Source organism: Amphiprion ocellaris, chromosome 17, assembly GCF_022539595.1.
Source record: "Amphiprion ocellaris isolate individual 3 ecotype Okinawa chromosome 17, ASM2253959v1, whole genome shotgun sequence".
NCBI lineage: Eukaryota > Metazoa > Chordata > Actinopteri > Pomacentridae > Amphiprion > Amphiprion ocellaris.
The window spans coordinates 6267086-6293509 of NC_072782.1; the positions used below are offsets into that span (position 1 = coordinate 6267086).

Consider the following 26424-nt stretch of genomic DNA (forward strand, 5'->3'; position numbering starts at 1 on the left):
AATCAGGACAGGAACTCTTACCTTCTGGACAACCAACGCTGGTTCACAAACAGGAATACAGAATGTGTCTGACCAAAAACCTCTAAAGACTCACTACAGCCAAGATAAAGACACAACCCAGCTGTACCAAATCCACTAATCACTGCACACATTAGCACTATGTGCTAACTGTGGCTAAAGAACCACATTTACCAAGACAACTATCTGGTACAAAGCCCTGAAACACACCAAGAAACACATTAAAGACGATTTTACTGCTGGAAGCTGCAAGCCATCGCCTAACCAACAAACTAAAGCAACAGAGCCAAACCCAGTTCTGTGGTGAAGAGAAACAGAGGAAATGTTTGTCTGCAGCTAAATAAAGCAGGAAGACACTGAACTGCTCAGGTGTTCCTGATAACACCAAGCAGCCACCTGGACAGCCAATAGGAACACAGCTTCCTGGAAGTCCAGAGGGCTGGCTTAGTCAAGGAAATTTAGTTTAAAGTTGAAGCAGAAAGTTAACAAAGAAAGTTGAAAACCACCTTCTGATCCCTGAAATCTCTGAGTTTTCACACAAAGAACACCTGAACATGTCAAACTGGTTCCATAGTAGAACCATCATTGTAAAAACGTCATAGTATGGTGTGTTGCTCAAAAAACATTAGGACCCGGCTGTCTAGGGTCGCCGAGGAGCAACACAAAAACAGGACAAACGCTGGTTTCCAGGGGGTTAGGCAGGTATTTATTTGAAAGAGTAAGTTTACAACAACACAACATGTGAGCAGAAAAATCACAAAGTCTGTCTTTAGTTCAGCTGAAAATAACAGTTAGTCTTTTTTATTGGCCAAACTTTTCAGGAAGTAGATGAAGAATAATTGAAGCTCTCATGTAGAAGTCCAACTTATTTTGGATCCTTGTGGAGAGTTTAATCTTAGAGTTTGTGAAGCTGTTGAGTTTTTAGAGTCACATGGATTGTTTAGACATTTAATAAACAAGTCCTGAAATAAAATTACAGTTGTGGATTTCTGTCATTTAGTCTGGACTAAACAAATAACAGCAGCATAAATCTCAAACGTCATTATGAGGAGTCTGGATTGAGGTTTCTCACTTGATAATGATCAAAACATGAAATTTAGGTTGGTTTAAAGGAATATTTCACCTTAAATCTTTGAATGTTGACCTAAAAGGTTGGTTTTAGGAAGTATTCCACCAACAAGGTCCTCACACATCCACCTTAAAGGAGCATTCCACCAAAAATCCTTGGACATGCACCTAAAATGTTGGTTTAACCGAGTATTCCATCCAAAATCCTCAAAGAGACCTGAGGGGCTGGTTAAAAGGAATATTCCACCTAAAACCTCAAATATAGACCCGAAAGGGTGGTTTAGAAAAAATCCTTCAATGTCGACCAAAAAAGTTAGTATGGAGGAATATTCCACCTGAAATGTAGACCTGAGAAGTTGGTTTGGAAGAATATACCATCCTAAACATCCTTAAATGTAGACTAAAAGACGGTTTGGAAGAAAATTCCACCTAAAATCCTCCAATGTAGACCTAAAATGTGAGTTTAATGGTATATTCCACCTAAAATTCACTACTGTAGACCTTGGAGGTTGGTCTGATGGTATATTCCACCCAACATCCTTGAACATAAACTTAAAAAGTTTGTTCAACAGAAAATTCCACCTAAAATCCTTCAATGTAGACTAAAAAATCTTGGTGTAAAGGAGTATTCCACCTTAAATATAGACCTAAAGGATGGTTTGGAGTAATATTCTGCTCTAAAATCTTCCAATGTAGACCTAAAAGGTTGATCTGATGGTATATTCTACCCAACATCCTGGAATATTTACCTAAAAGGTTGGTTTAATGGTATATTCCCAGAAGAACCCTTGAACATCGGGCTTAATGGTATATTCCACCCAAAATACTTGTACATATACCAAGAAGTCAGTGTAAAGGAAATGTAGACCTAAAAGGATTGTTTAAAGGAATATTTAAACGATTATTTTCATTATTTAATAATCTGTTATCAGTCAGAACCCTGGCAAACTTATTTTCATCAGTTTTTTTAGTGCAAGTCACAAATAAAGGAGCTCTTGGTTTTTCCTGGCGTTACTGAGTCAAAAGCTGCTGTTTCAACACAGAACGTTCACATCCATCCACAAACCTCTCAGCACTCAAACACCCACAGACAGGAGGCCGGCTGGACCGAGGCTCAGCGGCATCCTCAGACCCACAAGTCGGGGAGTCGCTGAACTTGTTGGTCCGGTTTGAAGGCCTCCATGTGGTCCAGTAGAAGTTCACGTAGTCGGTGTTGGCTTTGATCCGCAGCGACTGGCCACCATCAGGTGGACCGGCTCGTCCTCGTAGGGCTCCTCCTGTAGCCTTGAGGGAACCACAGGAACATTCAGTAGCTGTTGGAGTTCTTCCTGTCAGGCTCGTGGTAGAACGGCTCTGAAGAATCTTGTACTCGTCTTATCTGGAACAATCTAACAGCCTAAACTGTTAACAGCCGTGTAAAGACGCAAACACACAGGCATAGATTAGGACTCAAACTAGATTTATTTTAGAAAACAAATCAGCTTAGAGGCATTTGTTCACATGTGGCTGAATAGGAGGCCGTCCAATCAGGTTCGAGGTCTTCACTCTGTAGGTTGTTTGTTGGGTGAGACTCTTGGACCTCCATCAGCTGACGTGGATGTTTGATGGTCTTCTTCTCTAGTGCCAGATGATTCATCCATGAATTCAGCAGCTACAGACTGAAATGAAGCTCATGCTACTGTTAATGAATTCCTGTTCCAGATCAAATGTTCAGAGCTCAACTTGAATGCAGCCGTCTGCTGTCTGATAGTTTTCTCATTGTAGTCTTCAATAAAGTCTTTTTCCTCATGTCAGGATGTGGTGAGACTCTTTCTCAGTCTCTGCAGACGTCCCTCATTGTGCATCTCCGGAGAAGAAACTGAAAAACTGCTCACTGCTTCAGCATCAAACGCTCTCCAGCATTGAGAGTGTTTTAGGAATTCATTCATTGTGTTGTGAACTTTGAAGGAGCAGAAACTTTACAGCTGCCAAAGATATGAGCTCCAATTCTGGATGTTTTAGGAAATGAAGTTCATCAAATGAAAACTTGATTTTTGCTGATAACTCTTATTAAATTACTGAAGAAATCCAACATAAAAACCTGTAAACTCTCAGGCAGCTTTTGTTAAAGTTTGTCTATAATTCTATCATCATGTTCTGGAACCAGGACTCTGCAGAAGTTCCTTCAATCAGATACTTGTGTGTTTCTATTTAAGGCCTCAGGTTTGAACGTACAGCAGAGGATTAGAAAGGAGTGATTTTAATATTTAAATCAGTCCAGTAAATGTTTGGAGTAAAAATGATTAAAATGTTGATTTAGTTTTGTGTCAAATAATATTGTAGAGTCTCACTTAAATATATCCAAATGAGTTCAGTGTATTTACATTTTACAGAATATTTGATTTCTTAATCTCAATACTGTAGGGTCTGACCCTAAATATTATAATGATGTCAGTTTAAATAATATTTTAGTGCAGAGTCATAAACTTTAATCAGCTAAACTTACATAATAAATATCACTGCACAATCTTAACCTGAACATTCATATTATTGAGGTAAATTTACATAAATCCTGATATTCTTGAGTCTTAACTGGAATATGTCCAACATGTGCTGATAAACAACAATCAGACCAACTTTCAGATGATATTTTTTGTGGTTGTGAGACTAAATTCCTCCACATTCTGGAACTTTACATGCAGTAGCTGTAGGAATAAATAAAAATAAAATCTGTTCATTTCCACATTATGCACATTTATTTATTCTTAATATCTCAGACTGAACGGTAGCTGGCAGTAAAAAACAAACTCATCTGCTGGACTGCATTTCCCAAAATGGAAACATGGACAGAATTTAACACTCATGTATCCATGGCAACGTTAACGTTTCTGCTTCTTACCAAAGTTCACAACACAAGTAAAGATTTTAATGTAAAACTTCAGGGATGACTGCTGACCATAAGTATTCTGATCAATACTTCATGATCAATACAGACCTGATCAAAATCTTAAGACCAGTTGAAAAATAGCTAGAATTTACCTTTTGCACATTTGGATCTTAATGAGGTTTTAAGTAGAGCTATAATATGCAAAAGCAAGAAGGGGGAGTGAGACAAAAAGCACTTTGAAAAAGTAATTTATTGAAAACAACAAGTAAACTGAAATAGGCTGTTTATCAGCTGATCAAAAGTTTAAGACCACAGGCTATAAAAGCCCAAATCTGCTCAAAATTCTCATTTTCTGTCAGGCATTCACACGGTCATGTCCTCCTGATGGCTAAAGCTAAGAAGCTTTCTCTTCTTGAACATGGTCGGATCATCGAGCTGCATAAGCAAGGCCTCTCGCAGTGTATCATTGCTGCTGAGGTTGGATGCAGTAAGACAGTCATTCTAAATCTTTTGAAAGATCCTGAGCATTATGGAACAAAAAAGTCAAGTGGTAGACCCAAAAAAATTACACCTGCGCTGAGCTGGACGATCCGATTGGCTGTCCGTCAAGACACAGGGCGGTCCTCGACCCAAATTAAGGCCCTTACTGGTGCCGACTGCAGCGCAATAACCATTAGACAGCATCTGTGGGAAAAGGGTTTCAAAAACAAAAAACGAATTCAAAGACCTCGTCTCCTACAACGCCACAAAACTGCCCGTTTAGACTTTGCCAGGGAGCATCAAACATGGGACATTGAAAGGTGGAAAAAAGTTTTATTCTCTGATGAGAAAAAATTTCACCTTGACGGTCCAGATGGCTTCCAACATTACTGGCATGACAAGGAGATCCCACCTGAGATGTTTTCTACCCGGCACAGTGGAGGGGGGTCCATCATGATCTGGGTGCTTTTTCATTCAGTGGAACACTGGAGCTTCAGGTGGTGCAGGTCGTCAAACGGCGGCTGGTTACGTGCAGATGTTGCAGCAGGCATCCCTCATGACTGAGGGCCCTCGTCTGTGTGGTAACAGCTGGGTTTTTTAACAGGACAACGCTGCAGTTCACAATGTTCGCTTGACCAAGGACTTCTTCAGGGAGAATAGCATCACTCTTTTGGACCATCCCGCATGTTCACCTGATTTAAATCCCATAGAGAACATTTGGGGATGGATGGCAAGGGAAGTTTATAAAAATGGCCATCAGTTCCAGACAGTTGATGTCCTTCGTGAAGCCATCTTCACCACTTGGAGCAATGTTCCCACCAGCCTCCTGGAAACACTCGCATCAAGCATGCCCAAACCAATTTTTGAAGTGATTAACAAGAACGGTGGAGCTACTCATTACTGAGTCCTACTGAGAACATTTTTTGTTCTGGTTTGGAGAGTTTTTTGTAATTTTTTGAGCGATGGTCTGAAACTTTTGATCAGCTGATGAACAGCCTATTTCAGTTTACTTGTTGTTTTCAATAAATTACTTTTTCAAAGTGCTTTTTGTCTCACTTCCCATTCTTGCTTTTGCATATCGTAGCTCGACTTAAAACCTCATTAAGATCCAAATGTGCAAAAGGTAAATTCTAGCTATTTTTCAACTGGCCTTAAGATTTTGATCAGGTCTGTATCAGGACAGATGTTACAACTCCAGCTGTTCCATTAGACTGCAGTTATTCACAGAGAAATTAAAACATCACATTCCTCATAAAAACTAGATGGGACTTTTATTAAATAAAGAGTTGGTGAATAAACAGTGTAAAAAGTGCAAAGCAGCTCCATTAAATCAGGAGATGTGAGACTTCCACAGCATGGATCACCATCTGCTGTGTTGATTCATGGCTGAATGTCAGAATGAACTGAGATAGAAAAGCTGCTTTGAGCTGCAACATTACGGTCTGACAATCCAACACCATCACAGTTTTCATCTGGTTGTTTTGCTCCAACATGCTGTGAAGTTCAGTTTTTACCTGAATCAATACAGAGATTCTATTTCCAACCAAGACTGGAATAAAAATTAGAATGTTATGAGGTTATTAATGCAACTAAATCCTTTCAGATGGAAGGATTTACTTCTAAGTTCTAATTCAAGTTTCAGTTGGAGCACATTGCATTCACAAAGAAAAACAGCGATACCTTCATAGCAACATTTAATAAACCTAAAGCTTCCCTGTTGGCTCATTGGTGGAGTTTGTTACTGAGCATCTGAACCTTAAATCCAGTGAGACGACCATCTTCAGTCGAGGCCAGTCAGAGAACTTCAAGACCTTCCATCAGCTGGACCAGATGTGGCATCATCTCCCTCTGAACATCTGGATGACAGGAGAAAAGACAGAAATCAAACACAGATCACACAAATACAATTTATTCACTTTCATCATTTTATAAAAGTAGCATGAACTTTATTAAAACTTGACAACATCAGTAATGAAAATGTTTTTATCTCGTGTTGAAGCTAAATTTAAAGTCAATTTTAATGACAGTTTATCCTGAGAGGAGTGAGAATGGAGCTTTTATTTCCCTTTTAGAATATTCCCTCAAAATATTCGGTTTATTATTGGCTTTAGAAGCATTTTTCTTTACTTATTTTTTACATACCTCAGACTGATGCACTTTGCTGGTTTGCAGAGAATTTCATGTTCAATGACAGTAAAGATCTTCTATTAGAACATATTTTGCTAAAACAAGAACTGAAACCTTCTCAACCATCTCTCAGTCTGCAAAATTCCAACTGCGACAAAGAATTATCTGATGTAATTATTATAATCTTTACTGAACCAGCCCTGGAATTAATAAAAATCTGTATATGGATATGATTTTCTCTGATGGGACCACTAAAACTGCATACAATAAAGTAAATCTCTTCTGCACTGCACACATACTACACTTTTGTATAACTCTGGATGTCAGAGTAAAGGCAGACAGATCCACCGATCAGCCACAACATTCTGACCACTGACAGCTGAAGAAAACAACATCCATCATCTTGTTCTAATGCAACGTTCTGCTGGGAAACCTTGACATTCATGTGGATGTTTGACATGTACCACCACCTAAACACTGCAGGACAAACAACCCTCTAGTCTCCATGGCAACAGCAGTCCTTGATGCCAGCTGCCTCCCTCAGCAGGACAAACTAAAACTGCTCAGGAGTGGTCCGAGGAACACGACAGAGCTAAGCTGTTCACCTGGGTTCCACACTCCCCACATCCACATCTGATGGAGCATCTGTGGGATGGTCCAGGATCAGCCTGGTCTAGGTAGGACCCACCCTGCAACCCACAGGATCCACAGAATCCACAGGATCCCCAGAGGTTCTGATGAACCACTGGGTCAGAGGAGTTTTAGCAGCATAAAGGGACCAACACAGTATTAGTCAGGTGGTCAGAATGTTATACTGTTATATTGTCATGCTGATTATATGATCAGTAAATGTTACCATCAATTATAACGTCCACATTGATCAGGAAAAAAACAAACTATCAGTTCATTCAGAAACTGTGGGGTTAAACCTAAAAACACAGACCTCAACAGCAGTTTGTTTCAAAGCAGAACACCAGCTGGTTTTCACTAAAGAAGCTTCAGAACAACAATTAAATGACAGTTTTGTTCTCATTAAGTTCAGAGTCAGCCAAAATAATGTACACACATCAGGAAAAGAAAAACTTTTATAAATATTTCATATGTATAAGTACTTCTACACATATAGATTCCTCTTTCTAAGTTTGATCAAATCACGATAACTGTCCTGTTGTACGATGTTTTCCCAACAGATGGCGCTACCCTCATGAATGGAGCATCAACAAGTGACGTCTACAACACAACAGAAATGTCTGGAAGCCAGTGGCCACCACTTTGAGCACCTCTTGTAATTGTAGAGGCCAAAGATAACTTTTATTAATCTCGTGATGTCTGAATAAATTTGGTATTGAAATATTTATGCAAGTTTTTCTTTTCCTGATGTGTGTAAACATTATTTCGGCTGATTCTGTATAATGGGTTTCTGACAGGTCACCAGGCAACATCTTTTTATAATAATGACAAACATACCTGCATTCTACAGGAGTGATTTTCCTCATGTGCAGGTAAAGATGTGTGAGGAGCTTAGAGATGACAGGAGCAGGAGTCATCCTCACTAATTCAGCTTCCACCTAGAAACAGAAAGACCACAAACAAACACACTGATAGACTCTCAAACGTTCAACCTCACAGCCTCAAAATATCTGTTTAGGAAGTGTTGTTTCTAAATTCTGCTGAAAGCATTGACAGACATTCTCTTACAAGGTTGTGTAAAAAGCAGCCTGTCCTCTGAGCTACTGAGAAATCTTCCTGAACAAAGTTTCTACATGTAAATCAGCTCTACAAAAACTAAAGCCTCAGTCAGAGATAACAGGTATCGCAAATTATAAACAACTTCCTTTAACTCAGACTTTCTGCTTCAACCTCACATAAACAGGGATGAGAATGACAAATGGAAAAAAACTCGGAAAATGTCTGCCGAAGCCCGCCCGCCCCCCCCGGCCCCCCCGCCCCCCCGCCCGCGCCGCGCCACCCCCCCCCTCCCCCCTCGATGTCGGCGGCGGGATGGCCATCACGGCGGGCGGCCATCACAAGCCTCGGCTCGCGACGCGTCGGCCGGCCGGCCGCTTGCCTACTCCTACCCCCCTACAATTTTCTCAACGGGTTTACACGATTCACAAAAACTATACCTTCGGCGGAAAAAAACTCGGAATTCCGCGGATCCGCGGAAAATTCTCATCCCTGCATAAAAAGGGGAGTTTAACTCATCAGGTGACTGAAAATGAACGGCTTGTGCGGTTCTAGATCCAAAAGTAGGATGTTTCAACTCATGTTTTACTACAAATACATGCAATAATAAATAAATACAATGGCTGGTTGTTAGTTTATTCACTATTAATGTCACTTTATATACTGGACTGAACTTGAGCAGTGGAAGAGAGAAGGAATTTAATGAAATTATGGAGATTCAGAGAGGTAATGTTGTGCAATGTTAACACAGGTGTTCAGCAGTAAGTTAGCCACCTGTGTTAATTAGCCCGCTAGCTAACTTAGCCGCTTAGCTAGCTAACGCGTCCGGACCAACTGCTCAAACACGACAAAACGCAACTCTTCACAAGTCGCTGACTTAACGTACAACAAAACAACGCTACTGGTTAGAAGTATTTATCTTCTTACCGTGTTTAACTCCAAAAACAAGGTCAACAGCAGCCAGAGATGCTATCAGACGGGCCGACCATGGATACATATAGCAGACTAGATCCGCTAGCGCGCTGTCTTCTACATTATCTATGGTCTGACCAATCACTGCTCTCTGGCTCTCAGTCAGTCTGACCAATCACTGCTCTCTGGCTCCGCCCTCTGAGAATCTTGTTGTTTGGCTCCACACTTGCTGATGACCACTTCCGGTCTTAGAAAATGAAAAAACGGACCTTTTTTGGTTTCTGTCTCTTACTGATTTTATTTTTTTATTCTAAATATAAGATGAAAATCAAAGCATTTTTAAAATTTCGTATAACCCTTTTTGATCATGAAAAGGAGAAACGCCTTGTATTTCAATTTTAATTTTTGTATTTTAAAACGAAAATCAAATAACCACTCGTTTTTTGTTTTTCAATACCCGTTTCAGAACGGAAAAACCAATTGCCAAAACATCCAGGGACCCACCTACATGTATGATAAATAACAGTCAACCGATACAAGTTTTACTATTCATGTGTCAATTGAGGTAAAATGTTCTTCAATCTGTTATTTCTAAAAGGTACAAAATACAAAACACAGACAGACAACGTTACAGTATCTTGAAAATGTATTAATGTGGGCAAAATACAGCTGGCAAACAAGCATTTCTTTTCTGTCTCTACAAAACTATTAGTAAAGAAACAACTTGCAGAAAAAAACTGTTTCTTTGATTTCCCTTTCTTGGTACAAAACGTTTCAGTCAAGGTCTAAAGAGAAAGAGAGAGTTCATGACCTCCTACAAGCTAAATCACAGACATGCAGAGGCTCCACTCCACTGAGAGAGAAACGAGGGTTCATTAAAACCGAGTCCAGTTCAGCAACGTTAGTTTGTGTGTATTTATAACGAGCTCCAATACTGTGGAGCAGAAAGGTGATCGCTAACGGCTCTAAGGACAAGGATAAGGCAAAGGAGTGCTGTGTGGAAACAGTTGAGAAGCCTCTAGAAGACAAAAAGAAATGCATTTGAGTTGTATTCTCAAACACCGTACAGTGAATTTCTGTACCTATGAAGGAGTACTGAAAGAAGAGGGAGCTTTACAAAGAGAGGTAAATGTAAATAAATTAATAATTTGTACATGGAAGCCACATAAAATACTGTCTGATTCAATGATTTGATTTCAGCCGATACATTGTACGTGCTTTTCAAGTATTTGCTAAAAGAAAATAAGAGGAGACAAAATGTAAGAAGTACAAATCTAACTTGGGATTTTGTTACAATTGAAATGTTTTCCTTTGTTATTACTACAGTAAACAGTTAAAGTCAACCCCTTATATGTAAAATATGAATAACAGGAAAATAAACTAACTCAGGTGTCACTAGAACAAATAGTGCGTCGTTATACTCGAGGAAAAAGTTTCTCATTCGCACAAAACACAGACAAGGCCATGAAAAACACAGCTATCACACCTCTTCATGTAAGTACAGTAACAGAAAACATAACATGGTAATAATACAAGTCAGTAAAATATAGATTTGTACACATTTTCTTGCCTCGTAGGAAAATATCAATAGAAAGAGTTTTCTTCTTTTTCTTCAAACAAGTGCGACCAAAAAAAAAAAAATTTGTGGGATTTCTGGGCGTTTACATGCGTTATTCAAAGGGCACAAATAATTTAGATTGTATCAGATAAATGTGGAAAACCATGAAACACTTAGAGAAGAGTTCAGATAATACCAATACTGTTGTATCATAAAATAGATAGTACTGACAGCAGCGGCAGTTATTCCTCTAAGCGCACGTTGTAACAGAAACACACTGTTTTCATTGGACTGAATAGTGCACACATACACAGGTTGTATGTTTAACTCACAGTACACACACACTTTGAATTATTACAACTGTGCAACTGCATGTGATTTAAGTTTACTGCACATTTTCACTGTTGAAGTACTGAGATCAGAAATTTGGCGAGTTCACACAAGATAACCACCTCCATTCATTTCTGTATCACAATCTGGGCTGAGGTTTCCCCCAAAAACATCTTCCATCGTAACTTTTATGACCTTTAAAGCTCATTTACACCTGATTTCAACGTGTGATCTGCATCTGGATCGGCTTGTTGACTTAATCCAACGGTTCTGAATCGAGCTATGATGACTAATCACAAAGATGGACGGGTCAAGAGCTGCATATTTCTCACAAAAACTAACTACAAACTACCCTCGTCTATCACGGGGGTTACGTTGCAGACCTCCCGTGATAGACGACCATATTTATTATTTACATATATTTTAAGGCTTTATAGACCCTCCCCACACTCTTATAAACACCTCCTATGCTCTGAAACACTTTCTGCACTCTTAAACCTACGCAATTTTAACCCTCATGTCGTCCTGCGGGTCAAAATTGACCCGTTTTAAAGTTTGAAATGTGGGGAAAAAAAAAAAAAAATTTTCCACATTAAAAACTTCTGATGTCCACATTTTCAACATTTTTGGGAAATCTTTGAACATTTTTTGGTGGAAAACAAAGAAATGTTAAAAATGTTTCTTAAGAACATTCACAAAAAATCAACCAAAACCCAGCCAATTTCACTGGATTTTGGTTGATTTTTATGTGAATGTTCTTAAAGAAAATATTAGAAGGTTTACCGATATATATGTAATCACTTTAGATATTTTTAGGATATTTTTTGGAAGATTTTTACTCATTTTTTGAAAATATTTACAAGAATTTTCTTGCCAAATTTGGGGGATTTTTTTTTTAAATAAAACTTTTAAGAGAAACTTTTAAGGAATTATTGGAATTTTCTTTCTGAAGGTTTTGCAAATTTTCAGAAATTTGGGGGATTTTTTTGCTGATTTTTTGGGGATTTTGGGGACAAGCAAACAATATTTTTTGATGCCCATAAATGAGGACAACAGGAGGGTTAACAGCATATCAAATTCTATATTGGTACTCACCAACCTAAATGATGAAGATGATGATGAATTAGCTGTGCAGTAGTGATGAAGAAGAGATGATTGTGCTGATGCTACGGTTGCATTTTATTTCGATTAAATATTCTTTTAAAATGTTTCAGTTATTATTTTTTATAGTTTTAATTTTTTTAGGCTATAACATGCTTATTTTACCGTAAAAATAATTAAAATACTAAATATATTGTAGCAATCGTCGAGCCAGACGTTATGACTGAACTGTTGTGCTGCAATGCACCATGGGAGTTCCAGGGGTCAGGGGTTTAAATGTCATTATTGTGGTTTCTATTAGTGTTACAGTGTTTGTGTTTGATTGTGTTTTTGAGGTTTAGTTAATTTAGTTAAGTGTTATGTTGTCAGGACCGTGAGTGTGAAATGTGTTTGACGACTTCTTGCCACATTTTCCTGTGTTCGTGCTCGCTGTGTCAAAATAAAAGCATCTGCTAATTGCAGCATGCATAAAAGGTAGATATTCTTTCTCCAGCGTCATTCTTCGATGCAGCTCGCCACAATATAAACATACCTATACAGCAAAAACCTGCGATGTAGCAAAAAATCTGGGAAACCAAATACAATTTAAAAATCGGCAATAATAACGCAGGTTAAAAGCAACACAAGTGCTGCAAAAGAATTCCAATTTATTGAATGTTTAAATGACTTCCTCTTCCAAGGCACAAGTAGGTCCGACTATAAAACAATTATGTATTCTATTAAATGATTACATGTGTTCTTGTGGCATCTGAGAGTTTTATTCTTCCACCTTGTGGTGCTTTGGGAGCAAGTAAGGAACAAATATCATGACATAATTCAAAGTGGTGAAGCAGGCCAAGGCTTCAGGGCTTAAATCTGTCTGTTTTAGGATTATATCATCATATAAAGGCCAACAGAACAATGACATGGCTTTGAGAAACTCTCGTCCTCCTCAGAGATCCTCCCACTATCACTGCAAACATCTAGACAGGATTAGAAAAACTGCTTATTAAGAGTAGACTGTGTTTTTCTACGCATTGACCTGCTATTGTGAACATAAGCTGCTCTAAAGTGTGCAGAACCTCCGTCATAATATGTTCTGTAACTCTGCATTAAACGTGGAGTCGCCTCACTAACACCGTACAGATCACATGTTAACATCAGGTGTAAATGGGTTTATAGGCGTGAGTTCAGAAGCAGTATTTCCCCTTCAACTGCCCAGGCCCAGAAAAAACAATAACAGCAGATATCCAGTCATTTGGAAACTATTTGCATTTTTTAAATCCGTGCTGTTCCAAAATACGAGTTGACTTTTGCATCGCCTCCAAAACGCTTGACCTGATCCAAGTTTAGTTGCAGGTTAATTAACCATGAGCTTAAAGAGAGAGGAAGGTGGGATTAGGGGGATGGATTTATGAATATTTTTCTCTAATAGCCAAAGGTTGGGAAGAACAGAAAGTCACTGAGGTGGGACAGTTGATGTAAACATAAATATACATTTTGAACCGCCAGCTGTGCCAATATTGCATCTGTTCAGCGGTTTGTGTACCATCGGGCCTGAAGGAAGTTCTAGGGGAAACACTGAAATGGCACCAGCGAAGGCAACAAACGCTTGACTGTAAACCAACTCCTTAGAAACAAATACTCAAGGTTCATCCAGAGGCACCGCGTCGGCTTGTCCTGTCTTCAGTGTTCTTCAGGTTCAAAGACACCGTTCTTTGGGGAACCGTTCCCTGTGTGTCTCAGCAGGCCTCCTTGGCTTGGCTTGGCACCTTACACATCATCAGGATCTGCTTCAAGGCTTTCTGCACGTCCTCGTCCATCTGACCCTGAGGGCAAACAGCACAGGTTCAATAAGAAAATAAAAATAAAATACACTCGTCAGTTTGGAGGAAATAGACTCCAAATTGCAACGTGATCTTAAGTTAGTCGGTTAGTTGGTGGTGTCCAACCATTCCTGTATGACTGGATTGATTTGAATTACATGTTTGTAGTGTTTACACCAATGTGAAATTATATTTTTAAAAATAAGAAGCAACAGCATTTCTTCAGGAAATCTTCAGGTGCCTCTTGCTCTGATTTACGTAAAACTTCATTATAAAAAACTACAGATGTTTAAAATTTTGTCTATGAAGATGTAATTCTTAAGTGTATTTTTTTCATTTTCAGATTGCCTTCTGTAGAAACAGACTAAACCTTACCTGTTATACTTATTGAATTCTTATTAAATATTTATCACAGAAAGTAGTCTATATATCAAGCTTAAATGTCACAAATATCTTTGTAAATATCGATATTTTATGCTATAAAACCTTTAGGCCAATCAAAGATTGTCAAGAAGAAGCTGTTCTCAAAGTTTGATGATTTGAGATGGAATGACCTGAAGAGACAAAAGTTAACAAGCTGGAGGCCAAATGAAAAACATTGACAGGATATTTACCTGGACAGCGTAGAGGAGGTGCATTCTGTAGACAGACACTATTTCATGGTGCTGCTTCTTTGACTCCTACAAAAACAATGTGACATAAATAAAAGTCCTGTTACTTATTGCTCGGTGCCAAAGAAAAGTTACGGTGGGATTTTTTTCAGAACTACTTCTGCAGTGCTTCTGAATGAGCTTTGCATTTCCTCTGCCCCCTAGAGGAAGGATGCCAGACTGCAGTAAGACTCAGTGCTCCCTCAGCTGTGGCTGCTCAGTCTGCACCACTGGATTTAGTCAGAAAACTAGAGGAGCTGCTTCACCAGTTTTCTCCCTGAAGGGATGAGTTCTGATTATGGCTGCAGCTGTCACTGTGATTGGTGGCTGAAGTCAAGGCTGTGCTGTGGCTGGTAAAATTATCGCACTGACACATTTGTTTTTAATGGTTCCAACACTTGGTGGTTAGCACCGTCGCCTTGCAGCTAGAAGATCCCTGGTTCGTGTCCCAGCCTTTGCGGGATCTTTCTGCATGGAGTTTGCTTGTTCTCCTTGTGCATGTGTGGGTTTTCTCCAGGTTCTCTGGCTTCCTCTCACAGTCCAAAAACACGTTCAGGTTAATTGGTAACTCTAAATTGTCCGTAGGTGTGAATCTATATGTAGTCCTGTGATAGACTGGTGACCTGTCCAGGGTGTCCTCTTATTCACCCTAAGTCAGCTGGGATAGACTCCAGCCTCCTAACGACCTTAATGAGGATTAAGCGGTGTATAGATAATGGATGGATGGTTCCAATACTGACTACGTGCAGCAGTTCAGTGCACAGTGATGGTACTGCTGGCTGAACACTGTATTCCAGCTACTGTAATGCTGAACTCCTGTGGTGTGCTGGTAATATATCTGTTGTAGAAACATCGCAGGTTCAAATAGTAAGCAGCTGGGCATCCATCTGTAGCAGCATAAACCCCATACCGAACAATAATCATATCCAGCCACAGCTTCACCCGTCACGGCCAGACAGAGCAGCTGGATGCTGTTGGTTGCTTTTAAAATGAATAATGAGCACTAAATCATCTCTCCTGTCTGCCACATCTGCACAGTGCTTCCCACACAACTGTTCTTATGGACAGGAAGGAGTGTAACGCAAAAGCAGTCCAGAAAAAATCTCCAAAAAGTACACTCACTTGGGTACCAAAACAGGCATTGTTGTAGAAATATTGTAAAAATAGGCTGAAGAAATCTTACAGCGAGCTGGTACTGCAGCTGTTTGATCTGTTGCTGCATGGTCTCCAGCTGCTGGTTCTGCTGCTGTCTCTTGGAGGGGGAACATGAGCTGTAGGAGAGCTGTGATAGGCTGTTAAGGGCTTCCTTTAGCTTCCCTACCTCTCGAGACAGGTCATCTATCTGGAAGGGAAAACAAACAAAAAAATCTGGTCAATGTAAGTTTGATTTGATGATAGAAGGAAAAAAGCTCTGATTACTAAACTTGTGCAGAAAAATGTATTACAAACAACTAACAAGTCGAGTTTTTTTTGGTTTGTTTTTGGTTTGTTCTTGTTTCTTTGTAGGGCTAATACTAAAGTTGATTATTGGTAATCTAGAAAGATGGATAACTGACCCACTTTTAATATATTGTTTTAACAGCATGTGATAGCAGAGAACTTGTCATTCATAACGGGGTTCCTTCATTAATAAGGGTGACTATAACTAAACATGTAAAATAGAAACAGGAGTCATTAAATTAGGACTTTCTACTCTGTTTATGTGGGATCGACTGAGATTGATCAGTTTGTCTTCTGCACCTACGTCTGCCTTCTGACTTAGCCGCTAGCCATGGAGTATTGAGACTGCCAAATTACAAAAATAAATCTATAAAATAATAAGCAAATAAAAGTGGAAATATGAAGACGAATAAATAAAATAAAAAATAATTTTGCTATATAAAGAAATATTAATCAAAAAATGAATCCATAAAAGAAAAGGCTAATAAAAGTAGAGAGTTTATCAATATTGCTTTATATTGCTACATTACGTATTTTTTATTTTATTTACAAGCACATTTCTTATTTTTTAAAAATATTTTATTTATTTGTTTTTATATTTCTACTTATATTAACCTTTTCTTTTATGGATTCATTTTTTGATTGATATTTGTTTATATAGCAACATTTTTTTTTAATTTAGTTTGCTTTATATTCCCACTTTTTTTTGCTTATTCTTGTATAGATTTTTTTTTCATTTTGCACTCTTACTACTCCATTGCTAGCCTTTAGTATTGCCTCAGCTACTGTCAGAGGAGCTAATCTCCTGGTTTGTGGCATCAGTTTTTGTTCAGACTTTACACTTTCTCCTTGAGACACATTTCTGAGACCACAGAGTGATGACAGACGGAGACAGAAGGCTGCATCAGACCTGAAAACTAAAGATATAAAAGAATAAAAATACCGATAATCAGATGGTGTATCACTGCACAAGGTGACAAAAGGGGATGGAGGTCAAATCAAAGGTTTAAATCACTTTTTTGTTTTATAGGTGCAGATATTTTTGATCACACCTTATACAATTTGTATTACAGAAACAAGTCTCGCTTTTCTTCTTGTGTGAAACAGAAATTGGTGGAAACAACCTTTTTACCCGTTATTGACTACGGAGATGTGTTGTACAATAAGACCTGCTAATTGTCTTAGCATGTTGGATAGTGTGGACCATGAGGCACTGAGGTTCATTATCAGATGTGGTCCCCTTACTCACCACTGTGTGCTTTATTCTAAAGTTTACTACACGTCTTTAAGTCCCCGACGTCTCAGTCATTGGTGTTTATTTACAGAACCATTGTGGGTGCTGTTCCTTCCTATTTGTCTTGTCTTTCAACAAGGAAACATGGAAGTCACAATCTCCGATCTATGGATACTCTGCAGTTTGTCGTCCCCAAATCTGAACTGGGCAAGAAAGCATTTAGGTTTTCTGCATCTAATGCTTGGAATAAACTACAGTCTCAACTTCAACTTCAAGCCCTTGTTACACTGAATGAGTTCAAAGTTCTGGTGAAATCATTACAGTTTTGTCTGTGTGCAAGTTAGAATGTTGTTAATTTTATCTGTTGTTTACTGTTTTTTTAATGTGACTATGCTGCTGCCCTCTTGGCCAGGTCTCTCTTGTAAAGGAGATCTCTGACCTCAACGGGACTAACCTGGTTCAATAAATGCTAAATAAATAAAAATACAACGTCAGACAGACTCTACTGTCAAGTTGCTGCTATATTAGTCTTCGTTCTTCTGTCAGGTCATTACTGACCCTTTTGTTCTTTTCTCTCTCAGAAGCAACATGATTCTCCACCAGCTGTTTGAGCTGAGACACAGCATCCTGAGACTCTGTAAGTTTGGAGGTCAGCGTCTGGTTCTCCTTCTCCCTCGACATCACCAGCTCCTGCAGGGCTTCCCGCTCAGCACGATTATCCCGTGCCTTAAGTATGGACAAGAGGTACATAAGTAAACGTTAAGGAAAAAATGGTTTTAAATGATATGAAGAAACAGCATTTGAGAATTTTTTTTCTTCCTCTGTAGACATCTTGTTTCTCCCACCTTCTGCCAGGCGTCAGCAGCCTCCAGAGCCATCTCGTCCTGCTTCCTGAGGGCCTCCTGGAGGAGCTGTGTCAGATGGTTCACTTCAGCCTCCAGCTGCTCCCTCATCGTCTCATGCTCCACACGGGAGACTGAGTCATCCGAGGTGACGTCGTTCTCGGCTGTCAGCCTGTTTGTGAAAGAGACACAGGAGCCGCATGGTAACAACTAGTGCTCAAGTACACTTCATTCCAGCAGACAGGAAAATGTGTTTAAGCTGGCAAAATAGTTTGAGTATTGACCACAAATTCAACAGACGGGGTGAACACAGTGTCGCTAAAGCAGGAGACGAAATGTTGATACAAGTGCCTGTCAGTTCTCACCCACTGCAAAGAAATGATTGCATTTTCACTGCATGGCTTACAATTTCTGCTTATTTACTTATGTAATATCTTTAACGTAACCAAAAAACCCTCCTGCATATGGAATCAGATTTTTCACACACTTAACTCTCATTGAAAATTTAAGCTAATTCTTTTAAATAATAAGAACAAAAAGTGACGTCCCCGTTTTTCCTCATTCTTTATTTTCAGCTCCAAATTCAGAGCAATGTGTTTGTCCAGAAGCACAATTTGTGTCAGCTTGTTTTACTTTTTTACAACTCTCACTGTTGCTCCACATAACTCCACTTACTATCAACCTTAACCCTTTGATGCGTAGACCACATCAGGAGATACCCATTTCCCATTGGATTTGGGTCACTTTTGACCCAGGTTATGCATCAAAGGGTTAAGCATAAACCTGTGTAGTGGTCACCAGTAGTGGAACAGTAGCTTCTTTACTTGAAAAATAACAAAATAGTTGTGCAAAATACTCCATTAAAAGTAAAATCCTGCATTTAAAATCTGACTTGAAAGTAAAAATTTGAATATTCCAGGAAAATTGTTCCTTGGTCTATTTCTGCACATTACATTAAAGGATTGTTCATACTGATGAATTCATGTGTAAAAGTATATTTTTGTAGCTGGACAAGGTTGAGCTAATTTTAAGCAATAAGTATCACTGAATAGAAATATTTACACCTAAAGGCTGCACAATATCATGGAACACTTTATCATAATTAAATGTTTAATTTCAATGTGTCACTAATTATTGATTATTGTTATGACCTATAATTAATAATGACCATCCGGAAAAAAAGATTAATTTGAATTTAACTACTTATGTCTGTTTATGTATAGTTTTAATTAGTGCTGTCACACGATTAAAGTTTTTAATCAGATTAATCACAAGGTTGCTGTGGATTCATATTGATTAATAATGATTAAATATAATTAATTTTTAATCTATATTAATTGCGTTTCATTTTGCATGAGCAAACAGACTCAACAAAGAAGGGAATATATATGCACATAACCTGTCTATTAAACACCTTTAAAGGTTCATGTTAACAAAAAACATTTTTTTTGCATTCACCGTCCCACCGAGATAGCCAACGTGCTGTTTAGTGTCTTCCATTTGGAGTTGCTTGGTCCTGCCACTATCGGATCAGCTGCCCATTTGTACATGTGCAGCGGCATGCACTACGGTAAGACTACTTGGACAAACTGCCTAAAATACTTTGCCAGAGATGTTTCAGGGATTTTGAGTCATTCTTCGCTGCAGATGGGTTAACTGCATTAAAATTTTAATCAGATTAATCATGATGATGGATTAATTCATGTTAACGCGTTCATTTTGACAGCCCTAGTTTTAATGTCAGCACCACAATTAAAAAAACATTTTCAAGGGATATGATAGATTGTTCTGACCCAGAGAAAGAACAATTTGGGATTTGTTCAGGCAACCAGACTGTTTTCTTTATGTAGTTTCAATTTTCTTTCTGCATCTGATGTATCTAAGTGAAACGACTGAACAATGAATGATGACATTTCTATTGCCGGACACATCGCTATCATTTTATCACCCGGCCTTGATCACCTATGTGGGACATCTTCTTTTCAGGTTTCTGTTGCCACAGTTTTTCTCACCTGTTCTGAACAGCCTCCAGCTGCACTGTCTTTTGGTGCAGCTCTGCTCTTAGAGCTTCTGCTTCACTTTCCAGCTCCTTGATGGCGTTTCCCAGAGATGACATAACTTGTGTGTGGTCAGCGAGGGCCACAGAGCTCTGTGCCTGAGCTTCTGCCTCCTGCCTCAGTAGTGAAATCTCCTCTTGAGTGGCTGAATACTTCTTCTCAGTCTCAGCTAGCAGCGCCTGCAGCTCCTCCACTTTACTGTTCAGCACCTGGACCTGTTGTTCTGTGGAGGGAGATGAAGCTGCGCTGCTCTCCGCTCGGGTCTCCGTCAGCTCTTTCTGAGCGGCACTCAGCTGACTCTTGGTTTCGCTGTAGGAGTGTGAAAGTTCCAGCAAACGACGCTGCAGCCCGGCAATTACCTCATTTAGCTCAGCCTTCATCTCTTCAAAGTCTTTGGCTGCTGCTTCAACAGGCACCGTTCCCCTCAGAGCCTCCTAAACAACAGGAAGGACACAATTACAGGACGACTGAAAGGCATGACAAAGGTAGGAAACGTCACTTAGAGAAGAATTTAAAGAGGTGAATTGACAATATTTATTCTGATTTAGCAGTAGTTCAGTGGAAGATTCAGGTCCATCAGGAGACTATAGAGGTTTTATAGAATCACGAGATGTTTTCTTTTCTATCATCAGTCTCTAGTTTAGTTGACACTGATTCAACTGACATCATTTCAGGTAACTGAGGAAAACTCTTTGCATAGTCTCACATTGTAGTACCATACCATGTGCATAATTCCTAGACCTATCCTCACAGCATTATGTAAGCACTAGAGAATCATCTGGCTGCACCTTTTGTCAGTATGCGATGGGGAAAATAAGCTCTGGCTTGTTTGTATTTGTTAAAAAACAATCCTAATTGTCTTTGGGCAGCGCTAAATTCAGGATGCTACAACGGTGCCCCTGTAAAACAGCGTCGGGCAGAGCTTGCTTTGGTGGAACATTTATATGTGGTGAGGCGAGCTTCATCATTTAAATAATAAATTTCCTGCAATGGAAGATGGTACAAAATACATTAAAATATATGTTGACTGTGTGAGATTACTTTAGGGTGTGATTTAGCTCAGAGATAGTTGTAGGGAGGAGAATGTGGCATCAAATTCACAGCCAATGATAAGGATCTGGTGACTCAGGCTAATCTTTTCACCTCCTTGTTCAGTATGTGAGATGATAATCAGTGTTTTTCCAGGATAAAGGATCTTTTGGCAGCTCCAATAGTAGTTTTAGCCCACTCCCAAAGAGATTTTATTTATTGGAAAAATAACAAGAATTAAGTACATTAAAAAAATGTAATCAGTTCATTAATTACAGTGTTATTTTCTCAACCATAACAGACATTTTTGTTTATTAAAGTCCGTCAATTATGGTAACAGATTCATTCCATTTACTGGACACTGATAATCACACTTTCTGTTATGTTCAGTGATTCCGAGCCTCGAAAAACGCTGATTATTCCACAAATCTTAGACTTTGATGTGTAAAATTAATGGAGTTACCCTTTCAGTCACAGTGATATTCAAACAACAAGAGAATCTTCTATTTACCTGGAGCATTTTGACTTCCTCCTGTGCCTCCTTGTACAGCTCCTCCATCTGTGCCGTCCTCTGTTCTTTCTCCTTCACTGTCCGTCTGTCCTCCTCCGTCTTCCTCAACACCTCTTCCAGCTGTCTGATTTGCTGAGCTGCTTTGTCTTGCTCGGACCCCGACTGGACGAGCTGAGCTTTGAGCTGTTTTACTTCATGTTCAAGTGCGGATGAGATACGTCCATGGGCCTCCTGTTTGTCCATCAGCTCACCTTCTCTTCCCGCCTGCGCTCTCAGATCCTCTACTTCCTCCATAGCTTGGTGGTATCTCTCCTGAGTGTCCGTCAGCTTCGCCTGCAGCTCTGCTAGACTCTCCATTAACTCTTCCTCTCGTCCTTTCTCTCTGATGCCGTCTTCATCCTCTCTTTCTTGGCCTCGCTCAGGTTTCAGCTGAGCTTGAAGCGAGTGGTTTTCCTTCCTGGTTTCAAGAAGTTTTACCTGAACGCTCTCTAGTGCCTGTCTCAACAGTCTGATCTCCTCTTTGCCTCCTCCTCTGCCTCCTTCACCCTCGTCTTCCTCCAGCCGGACAGAAGCAACTCCTTCCCCATCTTCGGTGGTGGTGAAGGTGACATGTGGCACCGAGTCAAACTCATCCTGGGTGGAGTGGAAGGAGGAGTTGGAGGCCATGCTGTTTGGACGACTGCCGTCCTTCAGGTCCTCATTTCCTTGGAGGGACGGATGTTTCTGTGAGTTGAGGGTGCAGGGTGAAGAGTAGGGAGAGGAGAGTGAGGATGGAAAAATGGAAATCTTATTAACAAACCACCGACCACTTGAATGAGGCAAAGTTTTGTGGCCAGAGTCGGGCATTACATGAGAGGGTTCATTACAAAGCAATAAAGTGAAATATTTGGATATTGAAGAGTGTTTTTATGGATTCTGATGATTCAAATGTTATAACATTTCAAATATATGTTTTCTGAAAAATAAAAACGTATTGGGTCCTAAAAAAGGGAACAATCCTTTAGTGCAGGACTGGATTTACAGAGTACTAGAAAAGGTGCATCTTCCATCTTTACACACATCAATTTTTTTTTTTTAATAAATTAGTAATCTGAACACGAAGCAGTTTCTGGCAGTTTATTGCTTCTGTAATATTTTGATTCACTGTGGAAACATTACAACCACGGCTACGAAAATGTCTTCTGTGCAGAATGACATAGTTCTAATGCTATGAAATGCTTTTTCCAAATAAACATTACAACATGTTTTCCATGTTTGTGCGAAAAAATGGTGACTCTCTACTATAGATATTTTATTACTCGTATTCTAAGTTTGTTTCCATATTTGTCTTCTCTCTGCTCTGTATAAGCACAGCCGGTAATTCAACCCAGTTGAGCGGAAAAGCTTAAATACACAGTGTGTTGCCCTCACTTAGAGCGTGTTCAGTCATTTGTTCACAGTTTAACTCCTGACCATGAATGAAAGGGTTACATACCTTTAGTTTGCTTGCTAGTTGCTGGTTCTCCGAAGTAAGAGCAGCAATCTTGGCTTGCAGAGCAGAAACCAGAGCTGCAGATGCCGTAAAACTTTGCTCGACCTGCCAAAACACAAACACACATACATTCAGCGCCGCACATAAAGGCAACGTTAAGGACCACTGGCTGCCTCCTGAAAAACAACACGAGTCGTGACACGTCTTAAGATTAGGTTAGACCTCCTTCAAGAATGCTGAAGGTGAATGAGTTGAGCTGTTTTCTGTTGTCAGAGCACGAAGCTGGAAACATGAAACTATAAAAAAATAACCAGAATGACTTTTTAGAAACTTATGACACATAGAAAAAAGTGTCAGATTAATCAAAAGTTAAAAAAAAAAAGAAATGCCATTTTATATTATATCTAATTAAAATATTCTTGGAATGTTTTAATTAAGTTAGGGAAAGCTTGATGATCAATTGAGGATTTCTTTATACAGCAATATATCCTGGATGTATGTGTGGTACTCTATACTGTGTTTTTCTCATTTTTTACTCGGACATCAGTAACTTTTCTCGTGTTTTTTGGTTTAATCAACACACCTGGTTTAAGATATGCTCATATGCAATATTAAAAAATCACCACGGCGTAGTTAGTCACCTTTATATCCAGCTCAGGCCCAGTCACCGTCTCCACCGTCTGCTTCAGGTCTTCGATTGTCTCCAGCAACATGTTTCTCTCCTCATGCAGCTTCTCAACCTCCTCTCTTAGTGCTGTTCCTCTGATCTCATCCTCCTTTGGAATAAGGGGAGGAGAAAGGAGTAAGGGGTGGCGGGAAAAAAGAAAAACAGGCTTTAAAGGGGAAAAACATGAAGGCTGGAGGCAAGAATGCAGCTTACTGGTACATGGCATTTAGCTGCAAACCTACATGGAAAATATGAGGTAATGGTGAGTGCAGCTTTTAGTTTTTATATTAGTTATGGTGTCTGATGTGTTGGCGTTACCTTGTAGTTGAATGTTTTGGGAGTGTCACTTTTGTTGGATGCAGGAGTGCCAGTTGATGTAATGACTGAAGGAGAGGAGGGTCCAGAGCTCTGAAGAAAGATGAAGTTGATAGTTTTTGGATTAATTTTTCCAACATCTGTTTTTGGAGCTTTAAAAATAATTTACTGGCAGTTTTAAAACCAGAGTACTGGTCATATGTTTTTGAGCTGTTGGTACAGAACTCATGCTAATAAGGATTCAAAAAGTTTGTATTTTATGACAAAAACAAAGTCATCCAAGACATGGATAAGTTATTACTGCCCTGAATGTTTGCAATTAGAATATTTTCAGAACTTTAAACTTATATACTGTTATATATTCTAACAACAGACAGATTAGTACATAATTTAAATGAACTCAATAGATAAATGAAACACTGACAAACTATAAAACGCTCACAGAGAGAACTGAACAGCTTATATGAAAATACACAAACCCTAGACTGCATTCATACTACTCATTTTCTGAATATACTGAAGACATGCATTAATATTAATATACAGAGTGGCACACTGATACAAGCCGACAGAAACAGTGTGAAACATGCATTTACCTGTTGTGGGCTAATAGGAGGTGGAGGTGCTTTTCGTTTTTTGGGAGTTGTGATCCGTTCATCACTTAGCTTAGCTACTTGATCATGCTGAGGAGTCAGCAAAAGAGGCAGAGAGGGAAGGCAACAAAAACAAAAGTGGGATTCAGTGCTGGTTAGTAAAAGGAAAGTCAATCAACGAGTGCTACAGTAAGAATTAAGTTTTGGTTTTTCAAAAACAACTAAAAGATTTTTCTTAAGGCTGTGAGATTCAATGCTAACAGAGAAGCTGATGCTGAACTACAATAAGAGTAGCTAGACATGTAAAAGTACCTTATATTACTAATGTTTAGAGATTTTCACTCCTATACTGTGATTTCTAATTCATTGGATTTAAGTTTATTTTAGTAGCTTTCATGCCTTTTTGCAAGAAAATATTGAAAAAGGAGACTAAACTCTTACCTGAGGACTTTTAGGAGATTTGATATCTATCAAAGAAGACAAAACAATGATATATTAAACAACAGTAGTAGGCCATAGGAATCATTTCAGCTATACTTTAAAATTGTTGTATTATTTCTAATGCAAGTCAACATTGACAAAGTAGAGCACATGGCACACATCAGTGTAGTAACAGGAGAGCTACAGCAGATGGCAGTGTTGACTGTGTTCAAACCAGAACAGCACAACTCTGTCCAACAGAGATGGTAGGCTTGTGTATGTATTAGTATTGCTCATGTTGTGGTAAAAAAGACCTGAAAATTATCATTCCCAGCTACTCTTGACCCGCGGTTCAAAGAATGGATTACAAACATCAGTAGTTTCCAGGAGCTGAAACAAAACTCTGCATTAAATAACCAGGACTATTTCAAATATTAGTATTAAAGGATGATAGAGCAATCAAGCATAATGTAAATTTAGATGGAAATGGGACAATTATTACTATAACTGGAGTTTATGACTACATCTGATGGACATGTGGGGAAACACAACATTGTTCGTAAAGCAGAATGGGATAAAGAATGTGTATGAACATTTCAGAAGATGACATAGCTACAAATTCGTAAAGCACAAAACTACACAACATCCTCATGGAGAGAGCACTGTTGGAAGAAAGTGATTAAATTCTTTATTATACCCAAAATTACAAGCAATTTTTTGTCTACAACACAACCACATTGAAGACGATAAAGGGCAATAAATGTAGACCACAGGAATGAAACAATGAACGATCTGTTTCTAATGAATAAGGGATGAATAATAACATTTTTACTAAGTAAAGCCAGACCTCCCAGTAAACCTTTTTTGATTCTGATTATCAGGATAACTGAGGTAACTCTTCAGGGAAATAATCTGTGTCAATGCATAGTCCTTAAGAGACAAAACAAATGTCTACAGGAGGCAAGCTGACATGTAAAAAGAACGGTCTCACTTTTCTTTGTTGTCTTTGCACAAGTCTCACCTATGACTGGATGTCTGTTGAGAGCAGCCATCAGGGCCACTTTGCCGTCTGGGTTTCCTGACATCTTGGCATAATGTACAACATCATGGCCTTCTGAATCTACAACTGACAGGTCGGCTCCTCGCTGGACCAACAATTCAACAACAGGCACCGCGTTGGACTCGGATGCAAGCATCAAGGCCGTCCTGCAGTAACAGACAGACCCAGTATATGAGAACAAAGT

General features: G+C 39.1%; 1 protein-coding gene and 1 long non-coding RNA gene across 3 annotated transcripts in view; both read right to left on the bottom strand.

Annotated features, from left to right (window-relative positions):
• Positions 1–4182: 4182 nt before the first annotated feature.
• Positions 4183–8459, bottom strand: LOC129350925 (uncharacterized). Its single transcript, XR_008604517.1, has 3 exons — positions 8027–8459; positions 7165–7304; positions 4183–6288 (listed from the first exon to the last, which is right to left on the bottom strand). It is a non-coding gene; the product is annotated as an uncharacterized LOC129350925 (long non-coding RNA).
• A 1326-nt stretch (positions 8460–9785) lies between these two features.
• The window catches only part of rai14 (retinoic acid induced 14), a 47418-nt gene continuing 30779 nt past the window's right edge, over positions 9786–26424 (bottom strand). The window contains exons 9-21 of one of the 2 annotated variants that reach the window (XM_023291938.3): positions 26202–26386; positions 25202–25227; positions 24764–24850; positions 24171–24260; positions 23827–23961; positions 23189–23290; positions 21715–22437; positions 20130–20608; positions 18121–18289; positions 17834–18001; positions 15785–15943; positions 14566–14631; positions 9786–13954 (exon numbers count right to left, since the gene is read on the bottom strand). In XM_023291938.3, the coding sequence (XP_023147706.1) occupies positions 13868–13954; positions 14566–14631; positions 15785–15943; positions 17834–18001; positions 18121–18289; positions 20130–20608; positions 21715–22437; positions 23189–23290; positions 23827–23961; positions 24171–24260; positions 24764–24850; positions 25202–25227; positions 26202–26386 (2476 nt within the window). In that variant the 3' untranslated portion in view covers positions 9786–13867. The remainder of the gene's footprint in view (positions 13955–14565; positions 14632–15784; positions 15944–17833; positions 18002–18120; positions 18290–20129; positions 20609–21714; positions 22438–23188; positions 23291–23826; positions 23962–24170; positions 24261–24763; positions 24851–25201; positions 25228–26201; positions 26387–26424) is intronic. The other variant, XM_055019390.1, reaches the window with a different exon arrangement.